At 41.4% G+C, this 11,324-nt stretch overlaps 1 protein-coding gene across 1 annotated transcript; it reads left to right on the top strand.

Moving 5' to 3' along the window:
* Window positions 1-3,574: 3,574 nt before the first annotated feature.
* On the top strand, window positions 3,575-4,543 carry LOC138367276 (baculoviral IAP repeat-containing protein 8-like). The gene is made up of 2 exons (XM_069328697.1): window positions 3,575-3,677; window positions 3,858-4,543. Exons 1-2 carry the CDS (start codon window positions 3,575-3,577, stop codon window positions 4,541-4,543), a joined length of 789 nt encoding a protein of 262 aa, XP_069184798.1.
* The last annotated feature ends 6,781 nt before the right edge of the window (window positions 4,544-11,324 follow it).

An 11,324-nucleotide genomic window follows, 5' to 3' on the forward strand; every position in this document is an offset into this window, starting at 1 on the left:
TTATTGGAGATAAAATTAACGTAGATATATGCCCGAACCTAACCAACCCTACCTAACCTAACCTAACCTATCTTTATAGGTTAGGTTAGGTTAGGTAGTAGGTAGCCAAAAAAGTTTGGTTAGGTTAGGTTAGGTAGGTTAGGTAGTCGAAAAATAATTAATTCATGAAAACTTGGCTTATTAGGCAAATCGGGCCTTGCATAGTAGGCAGAGAAGTGCGTTCTGGCAACTAGGTACGACATATATATATATATATATATATATATATATATATATATATATATATATATATATATATATATATATATATATATATATATATATATATATATATATATATATATATATATATATATATATGTCGTACCTAGTAGCCAGAACATCGTACTCGGCCTACTATGTAAGGCCCGATTTGCCTAATAAGCCAAGTTTTCCTGAATATTTATATTTTCTCTAATTTTTTTCTTATGAAATGATAAAGCTACCCATTTCATTATGTATAAGGTCAACTTTTTTTTATTGGAGTTAAAATTAACGTAGATATATGACCGAACCAAACCAACCCTACCTAACCTATCCTAACCTATCTCTATAGGTTAGGTTAGGTTAGGTAGCCGAAAAAGTTAAGTTAGGTTAGGTTAGGTAGGTTAGGTAGTCGAAAAACAATTAATTCATGAAAACTTGGCTTATTAGGCAAATCGGGCCTTGCATAGTAGGCTGAGAAGTGAGTTCTGGCTACTAGGTACGACATATGTATATATATATATATATATATATATATATATATATATATATATATATATATATATATATATATATATATATATGTTGACCAGACCACACACTAGAAATTGAAGGGACGACGACGTTTCGGTCCGTCCTGGACCATTCTCAAGTCGATTCGACTTGAGAATGGTCCAGGACGGACCGAAACGTCGTCGTCCCTTCAATTTCTAGTGTGTGGTCTGGTCAACATACTTCAGCCACCTTATTGTGACTCATCGCCTGTATATATATATATATATATATATATATATATATATATATATATATATATATATATATGTCGTACCTAGTAGCCAGAATGCACTTCTCAGCCTACTATGCAAGGCCCGATTTGCCTAATAAGCCAAGTTTTCATGAAATAATGTTTATTCGACTACCTAACCTAACTTTTTCGGCTACCTAACCTAACCTAACATATAAAGATAGGTTAGGTTAGGTTCAGTCATATATCTACGTTAATTTTAACTCCAATAAAAAAAAATTACCTCATACATAATGAAATGGGTAGCTTTATCATTTCATAAGAAAAAAATTAGAGAAAATATATCAATTCAGAATAACTTGGCTTATTAGGCAAATCAGGCCTTGCATAGTAAGCCAAGTACGACGTTCTGGCTACTAGGTACAACATATATATATATATATATCTCCAACAAAAACTACTCTCCCTGGGCGAGTGTTTAGAGTGAGTGTAAACTTTAATCCACTACTGGATAGAACAGATTAGATTTTTTTTTTTTTCAAATCCACGCGAAGCTGCCTATTTCATCTTTCCTACCAGCACTGCTTAAACTAGTTGGGTTTACCTTTAAGCTAATACATAGATTTCTCAATGAATATGTAGGGAAATGCGTCACCCCATTCTCGAGGATAAATAGGCCGGGAACGGTCAAACCTTTACTCCAATTTTGAGTGTTCGACCAAGCATGGACGTCTTTCGCACCAAAACTTTCTGCAGCATGGAACGATTGCGTTGTGAGCAGATGAGGCTAGACACTTTTGTGGGATGGCGTCTTGACTGGCTTTTGCCCCAGGATTTAGCCAGTGACGGATTCTACTTCACCAAATCCGTGGATTACTGCATATGCAGTTTCTGTTATGCGTTAATTGGAGGGTGGGTGGAGGGGGAGGACACCCCTCGCAGTCGACATGTAGCTGCAGCACCACACTGTCCTTTCATCAGTGGTAAACGCACTGAAAATGTCAGCATTGCGCTAAGCAACATGGTCTACGCCTATGGATTGAATTTCACCTATTCCGTCCTGCAACTGGAAAGAGTGGGAAATTCAGCTAACAGTTGTAAGTACCCATCACAATTATGTGTTATCTCTTAGTCTCTGTGAATAACGTTGGTTGTATAGTCATTGTGAATAGCTTGATAATAAGATTGTGTGTGTGTGTGTGTGTATGTGTGTGTGTGTGTGAGTGTGTGTTTGAACACATAGTTATCTTTCATATTGCGTTTATAGGAATGGTGAGCGTATATATATATAATATATATATATATATATATATATATATATATATATATATATATATATATATATATATATATATATATATATATATATATATATATTGGTGTATACTGGCAGCAGGTTTTCTTTCAAACATGTTTCATTGAATATGACCGCATATTCTGTATTTATTATTTTCTGGTTTAGGGCTTCTATCCCTCTAACTATTTTCTTAGCATCAGGGCTTAATTGAAATAGGAGTTCTCCAAAACTCATTTTCGTACTTTTAAGGTGAAGAAAAGAAGTGATTTACTATAGAGTGTATTACACTTATTTGTATAATTTGCACGACGTTTCGAACCTCCATGGTTCATTCTCAAGTGAACAGATCTTACAATACTAGTTGATTTTATACCCGCATTAGGTCAGGTGATAATACAATGAAGGTGAAAACATGGGGGGATACATAAGGGATAAACATAGGGGCTGCAGAAGGCTTATTGGCCCATACGAGGCATCTCCTATCCAAACACAAAGATTAATCCAGTGTAATTGGCCTGTTATGTTGGACATTGTCTTCTGTGTTGGCATCGATATGTTCTTGTCTTGTCCTTACTCTCATGGTGGGTAGAGTAAATAGTTCCGTGATTTGGGTGTTCATGGTAGGTCGCTCTATTCTTAAGAATATTTACTCTACCCACCATGAGAGTAAGGACAAGACAAGAACATATCGATGCCAACACAGAAGACAATGTCCAACATAACAGGCCAATTACACTGGATTAATCTTTGTGTTTGGATAGGAGAGGCCTCGTATGGGCCAATAAGCCTTCTGCAGCCCCTATGTTTATCCCTTATGTATCCCCCCATGTTTTCACCTTCATTGTATTATCACCTGACCTAATGCGGGTATAAAATCAACTAGTATTGTAAGATCTGTTCACTTGAGAATGAACCATGGAGGTTCGAAACCGTGCAAATTATACAAATAAGTGTAATACACTCTATAGTAAATCACTTCTTTTCTTCACCTTAAAAGTACGAAAATGAGTTTTGGAGAACTCCTATTTCAATTAAGCCCTGATGCTAAGAAAATAGTTAGAGGGATAGAAGCCCTAAACCAGAAAATAATAAATACAGAATATGCGGTCATATTTAATATATATATATATATATATATATATATATATATATATATATATATATATATATATATATATATATATATATATATATATATATTATTATTTGTTTTAATAATTGTAGGTGCTGTGGAATGGAGCGGGGAAATCTCGGGAATTCTACCATTCTCTATGCCCATATACCCGGAGATGGCGGAGTATAAGTCTTGTTTGGCATCATTTGGAATCATCTGGCCTGATATGTGTGGTCAGTCTCCAGCAGAATTGTCCCGTGCTGGCTTTTTCTCTTGTGGTGAGTAGTGGAAGATATTATTATTATTATTATTATTATTATTATTATTATTATTATTATTATTATTATTGTCTTAATGTAATCACACGAGCCAAGTCTGTTTCAGACGTAATAGTATTTACTTTCTCATTTATTTATTTATTTATAAAAAAATATTTATATATTTTTCTTTTTTCTTAGGAGTTGGAGACCATATACGATGCTTTTATTGTGGTGGTGGACTTGTTAACTTCATACCTTCAGACGACCCCTGGACGCTCCACGCCCGTTATTACCCCAACTGCATCTACTTAAACTTGAAGAAGGATCGAGCTTTCATTAAAAATGCGGTCCGTTTCTCCCCTCCTCGACTGACAAAACCCATTGGCAAAACACTGATTAACGCACTCCTGCAAGGACTTGATTATTTCAATGGACTCGCTGCTACAGTGAGATTTCCATACATCGCCCTGCGAGGTGCGCTAAGAGAATACCTCAAGATTAAAAATGATATATTACCTCTCCTTGGCGAATCTAACTGTGAAGAGGTGTTGTTATGGTTTTTAGATCGAGTGGATGAAAGTGAGGACACAGATGCGGTAACTGAATCTCCCTTAGAAATATTATCGTCCCAAGGTGTTATTTTCCCCAGCCCAGTTCCCCCAGTAGTGGAGGTAGATGAACGTGTGGATGTTGTTGTTGCGGAAGAGAATGCAATGCCTGGTGTAGCTAGGTTTTATTGCAAGGTGTGTTTCACTCAAGAAATAAACACTGTTCTCATTCCGTGTTGGCATATGGTAATATGTTTGGATTCTGTAACAAGATGTGACAAATGTCCTGTATGTCGAGGAGATGTAGTACATCTACTTCTTCCTATTATCTCTTAATAAACAAATCTAAAGTTGATTCTTTTATATTATCCTTATTAATTATTTTTATTATTATTATTATTAACGCTGTGGGAGGTGGAGGTGTGTGGTAAGGAGGCACCTTCTTGAAAGGGGGTATATAGCTCGCCCCTGACCTGGTAGGGTAAACACTCATCCACCCACCCACCAATCCAAGATGTCCGCAGGAGTCTCTGCCGCTGGTGTAGCCTCTCCTCCTCACTCAGATGGTGATGAGCGCTTAGGTCAAGCCCTAGCAATAATACGTGGTATGTTTCCCTTAAGTCGAGTTATAATGTGCTAAGATGCATCTTGTTGTTGTTTGCTAATGTGATGTAACAAATAATAACAATAATGGGAAGAGAGAGTGTGTGTGTGTGTGTGTTATGTTAGTAATGTAAACTTTTTTTTTAGATTACCTGGAGAAAGCTAGCAGCCGCGGTGTGAGCAGCAGCAGCACCAACACCAGCAGAACCACCTCCGGAGGGAATATTTTCATATTCTTGGGAAACACACACATACACACAAACACCGGGGAGGTGGTTGTGTCCTCCCCCCCCTACTCCAGTCGACTACGGTGATAGCCCCCCCCCTCCCACGTAGGTGCTGGTGACCGTAGCGACCAGGGCGCGGCTGGTGTCACCCCTGCTGGTGCCACACGCACCGCACGTGCTTGTCTCCCTACACACACCACTACCACACCCGCTACTGATCCTGCTGATGGAGATCGTGGTGATAGAAGTAGTAATAACACCATCCCTCATTGTGTACTAGCTGGTCCGACTGCTGATCAGAGGGGGAATAACTCATTAAATTTTATGAATACCGTTGAAGAGGTGCTGTCCCCCAGCCTTTTAACTGGGGGGTCTAGAGTAGGTAGTAACACTACTACTAGTAGTACTACTAGCAATAATAGGACTGAAGAAGAAGTTGTAAGAATGAGTGTGGATATTTCACAGGGGGTGAGTATCCAGATCTCTTGAGTATGAGTGAAGGACTTGATGATGCGGTGTTTGCCGCTATTTCTCTCTCAGAGGATAACCCCGCTACTCAGACCGAAAATTATTTGAATGTAGAAGCCTTACTGGATGAGCGTATAATGCTTACAGACAGCCAGCAACGTGGATTGCTTACAGATATTGATATGAATCTTTTCCTCAACCCCCAACTTAGTTCACTCCAAGGCACGTCTACAAACCTTGACCCTAAACCCAGCTCACACCCCTCCTCCTCCACAACCCACAACTCTAAACTAAGTTTACACAAAGCCACATCTGGGGCTAGAGGTCGTGATGAGTGTAACACCATGACTCAGACGGTGATAATAAGCAGTGATTACGAAAACTTTACCCCACTGCGAAGGATACGAGTTGGGGACGATCTTAATAGATCCAGCTATACTGATACCACCAGTGACAGTGACAGTGATAGTGATACCGAGGTTGAGCGTGAAATAATAGCACCTCCCCCACCCAAACGACAGATTAAACGAAGTGATAATCGTCTGACTATAGAAAAACCTAAAAAAAATCTAAAATCTAAGCCTAAAGCTAAAAAAAACTTTTTGAAACTCCGCTTATATCTAGTAGTCATGTAACTGCATTATGCTGTGTGTTATGTCTGTCAGTTATTATGTTTTACCAAGATAAATATGTGACTTATGTTATGTCTACCAGTTATTGGATAAAACGTAATAAGAGAAAGATCAACTATTTTTCACCTATTATGCTAACACCAGGTGACTGCATTATGCTGTGTGTTATGTCTGTCAGTTATTATGTTTTACCAAGATAAATATGTGACTTATGTTATGTCTACCAGTTATTGAATAAAACTTAATAAGAGAATGATAAATTGTTTTTCACCTATTATGCTAACACTAGTCTCTGTTTTTTTCTATCAGATAGACTGCTAAAACAGTCATAGCTAGAGCTAACAATTTTAAAATAAAAAGGGCAAAGATGTTTTCGGAGTGCTATTTTAGTCAAGAAAATGACACAAAATTGTGTTTATTGACTAGAGTGAGGTAGAACAAGAGATCAGGAGGTATATGTTGTGATCACGCAGTTGACAAAACAATATATTAGAATTTGTAGGTGTGGTGAACACCTCTCCCTTCTTAGTTCGTGGACTGGTGGCTCACCTTTGTTTAAAATTAAATTTACAAAAATGTTATTTGGACATCAGACAGAAAGATGAGGATGAGGATTTCCACATTACGTTACGTTACGTTACAGAGGGCTGAAACTGTCACACAGTCAGCAGTCTCTGTTTTTTTTCCTGCTGGATCGAACGATCATTAATGGCTGATGGTGAGTGAAAACTCGCGCTATGGAAAGACACAAGGTCAGACCCTAACGAGATGGGATGAGTATCCACGCATACATTTTCAAATGTTATAAGAACTGAAAACAGACATAACCCAGAGCTATTTCACTATCGTCTCATCCGGTCTGTTTACATTGGATAATGTAGGTCTTAGAGAGAAAGAGAGTGAGTGTTGAACTCGAGGATAATGAACAAGTCAATTTAATAAAATGAACAAGTCAATTTAATAATAGTATCAAAACTATGTTTTTCCGCATTGTCTTATATATGTTTACTTTGTATGTGGGGAACATTGCTCACCTAAGGGAGAGAGAGAGAGAGAGAGTTGAACTCGAGGATAATGAACAAGTCAATTTAATAATAGTATCAAAACTATGTTTTTCCGCATTGTCTTATATATGTTTACTTTGTATGTGGGGAACATTGCTCACCTAAAGGAGAGAGAGAGAGAGTGTGTGTGAGTGTTGAACTCGAGGATAATGAACAAGTCAATTTAATAATAGTATCAAACTATGTTTTTCCGCATTGTCTTATATATGTTTACTTTGTATGTGGGGAACATTGCTCACCTAACAGAGAGAGAGAGAGAGAGAGAGAGAGAGAGGGAGAGAGAGAGAGAGAGAGAGAGAGAGGGAGAGAGAGAGAGAGAGAGAGAGAGAGAGGGAGAGAGAGAGAGAGAGAGAGAGAGGGAGAGAGAGAGAGAGAGAGAGAGAGAGAGCGGGGTGGTAAGTGGAACAGACGGAGTCGCTGACCGTAGCTCCATCTCCCTTTCCTTAACGAAACGCCGTGGGTAATGGATACCCGGCCACTTCCGCCCGTGTCTGAGGAAGTAATGGCAGTCATTGCGTACCCTCTGGGAGGGAAAGATATAACCAGCTACTTGGAAATGCTCTTCAGTTACCCTATGACCAGTGGGCAGTACACACACACACCCCTCTGCGGACTTTGAAAAACGCTTAAGGGTAAGTGGATAATGGTTCACATCCGTCCAGGTCTGTCACCTATACATTCCCATGCATTGTTACATAAAACAGACCTTCTCCACCAACTGTTGCCTCATCTCATTCACAACTTAAGAGTGACTGCTCTCTCTATCTCATCCTCATCCTCCTCCTCCTCCACAATTCCTACCATGTATGGCCGAACTATTACCCTCATGGATCATCTCCAAACACAGCTGCATAACTCGAAGAAAATAGACTTGAAAAAACGATTAAGGGTAAATGGTCCACATCCCTCCTGCTGGACTCTGCTTGCTCCTACCCTCCTCCTCTCTCACTTCCGGCTGTGTGCATAGCTCCAAGAAAATAATGGATGTCAAAAACCACAAATGACCCTAAGCACTCTCACGCCAGGGGGAACAAAACACAGCTGCATAACTCGAAGAAAATAGACATGAAAAAACGATTAAGGGTAAATGGACCACATCCCCTCCTGCTGCAGCTCTCATCTCCTCCTGGACTCTGCTCTCTCGAAGAAGAGAATAATGCCCGTCAAAAACCACAAACCACAAATGGCCCTAAGCATTCTCACGCCATGGGAAAGCTCCCCTCACCCCTCCCCCACCCCAAACAACATATCCGCCTATGTTGGGACCCCTCACACCTACACTCAGCCTCTACATAGCTTACTTATAATCACATAGCCCACATACTCTCCTACACCCCCAACAACATGACCCCCCATCTTTCCTGACCGCATACCCAAACACATGCGTCCGACATGCCACAACTTCCGGGAAAATCCCCCAAAACCCATTGTGCTCCACATGCCCAGATGGCGCGCGTCACTCTAGTCGCGGGAGTCCCACCCACCCAGATAGCGCGCGTCGCTCTAGGCGTACATTTCACTACTTATTGTCTGGTAAACCTTGTAGTCATGTATGGTGGTGTGGTGAACCTTGTGGTCATGTATGATGACGTTATGAACCTTGTGGTCATGTATGGTGGTGTGGTGAACCTAGTGGTCATGTATGGTGGTGTGGTGACCCTTGAGGTCATGTATGGTGGCGTTATGAACCTTGTGGTCATGTATTGTGGTGTGGTGAACCTTGAAGTCATGTATGGTGGTGTGGTAAACCTTGTGGTCATGTATGCTGGTGTGGTGAACCTTGTGGTCATGTATGGTGTAGTGAACCTTGTGGTCATGTATCATGGCGTGGTGAACCTTGTGGTCATGTATGGTGTGGTGAACCTTGTGGTCATGTATGCTGGTGTAGTGAACCTTGTGGTCATGTATGGTGGCGTTATGAACCTTGTGGTCATGTATGGTGGTGTGGTGAACCTTGTGGTCATGTATGGTGGCGTTATGAACCTTGTGGTCATGTATGGTGGTGTGGTGAACCTTGTGGTCATGTATGCTGGCGTTATGAACCTTGTGGTAATGTATGCTGGTGTGATGAACCTTGTGGTCATGTATGGTGGTGTGGTGAACCTTGTGGTCATGTATGGTGGTGTGGTGAACCTTGTGGTCATGTATGGTGGTGTGGTGAACCTTGTGGTCATGTATGGTGGTGTGGTGAACCTTGTGGTCATGTATGGTGGTGTGGTGAACCTTGTGGTCATGTATGGTGGTGTGGTGAACCTTGTGATCATGTATGGTGGTGTGGTGAACCTTGTGGTCATGTATGGTGGCGTTATGAACCTTGTGGTCATGTATGGTGGTGTGGTGAACCTTGTGGTCATGTATGGTGGTGTGGTGAGCCTTGTGGTCATGTATGGTGGCGTTATGAACCTTGTGGTCATGTATGGTGTGTGGTGAACCTTGACGTCATGTATGGTTGTGTGGTGAACCTTGTGGTCATGTTTGGTGGTGTTGTGAACCTTGTGGTCATGTATGGTGTGGTGAACCTTGTGGTCATGTATGCTGGTGTGGTGAACCTTGTGGTCATGTATGCTGGTGTGGTGAACCTTGTGGTCATGTATGGTGGCGTTATGAACCTTGTGGTCATGTATAGTGGTGTGGTGAACCTTGTGGTCATGTATGGAGCCGTTATGAACCTTGTGGTCATGTATGGTGGTGTGGTGAACCTTGTGGTCATGTATGGTGGCGTTATGAACCTTGTGGTCATGTATGGTGGTGTAGTGAACCTTGTGGTCATGTATGGTGGCGTTATGAACCTTGTGGTCATGTATGGTGGTGTGGTAAACCTTGTGGTCATGTATGCTGGTGTGGTGAACCTTGTGGTCATGTATTTTGTAGTGAACCTTGTGGTCATGTATCATGGCGTGGTGAACCTTGTGGTCATGTATGGTGTGGTGAACCTTGTGGTCATGTATGCTGGTGTAGTGAACCTTGTGGTCATGTATGGTGGCGTTATGAACCTTGTGGTCATGTATGGTGGTGTGGTGAACCATGTGGTCATGTATGGTGGCGTTATGAACCTTGTGGTCATGTATGGTGGTGTGGTGAGCCTTGTGGTCATGTATGCTGGTGTGGGGAAACTTGTGGTCATGTATGGTGGTGTGGTTAAGCTTGTGGTCATGTATACTGGTGTGGTGAACCTTGTGGTCATGTATGCTGGTGTGGTGAACCTTGTGGTCATGTATGGTGTGGTGAGCCTTGTGGTCATGTATGGTGGTGTGTGAACCTTGTGGTCATGTATGGTGTGGTGAACCTTGTGGTCATGTATGCTGGTGTGGTGAACCTTGTTGTCATGTATGGTGTGGGGTGAACCTTGAAGTCATGTATGGTGGTGTGGTAAACCTTGTGGTCATGTATGCTGGTGTGGTGAACCTTGTGGTCATGTATGGTGTAGTGAACCTTGTGGTCATGTATCATGGCGTGGTGAACCTTGTGGTCATGTATGGTGTGGTGAACCTTGTGGTCATGTATGGTGGTGTGGTGAACCTTGTGGTCATGTATGGTGGCGTTATGAACCTTGTGGTCATGTATGCTGGCGTTATGAACCTTGTGGTAATGTATGCTGGTGTGGTGAACCTTGTGGTCATGTATGGTGGTGTGGTGAACCTTGTGGTCATGTATGGTGGTGTGGTGAGCCTTGTGGTCATGTATGGTGGTGTGGTGAACCTTGAGGTCATGTATGGTGTGGTGAACCTTGTGGTCATGTTTGGTGGTGTGGTGAACCTTGTGGTTATGTATGCTGGTTTAGTGAACTTTGTGGTCATGTATGGTGGAGTGGTAAACCTTGTGGTCATGTATGGTGGTGTGGTGACCCTTGTGGTCATGTATGGTGGTGTTGTGAATGTTGTGGTCATGTATGCTGGCGTGGTGAACCTTGTGGTCATGTATGCTGGTGTGGTGAACCTTGTAGTCATGTATGCTGGAGTGGTGAACCTTGTAGTCATGTATGCTGGAGTGGTGAACCTTGTGGTCATGTATGCTGGCGTGGTGAACCTTGTGGTCATATATGCTGGAGTGGTGAACCTTGTAGTCATGTATGCTGGCGTGGTGAACCTTGTGGACATGTATGGTGTGGTGAACCTTGTGGTCA

This window comes from Procambarus clarkii, chromosome 2 (assembly GCF_040958095.1).
Source record: "Procambarus clarkii isolate CNS0578487 chromosome 2, FALCON_Pclarkii_2.0, whole genome shotgun sequence".
Classification (NCBI taxonomy): domain Eukaryota; kingdom Metazoa; phylum Arthropoda; class Malacostraca; order Decapoda; family Cambaridae; genus Procambarus; species Procambarus clarkii.

Bases quoted from the DNA above. Each gene is read 5' to 3' on its own strand.
- LOC138367276 (XM_069328697.1), top strand. From the start codon at position 3,575: ATGGCGGAGTATAAGTCTTGTTTGGCATCATTTGGAATCATCTGGCCT. The intron at 3,678-3,857 runs GTGAGTAGTGGA...CTTTTTTCTTAG, and splicing joins TGCTGGCTTTTTCTCTTGTG to GAGTTGGAGACCATATACGA.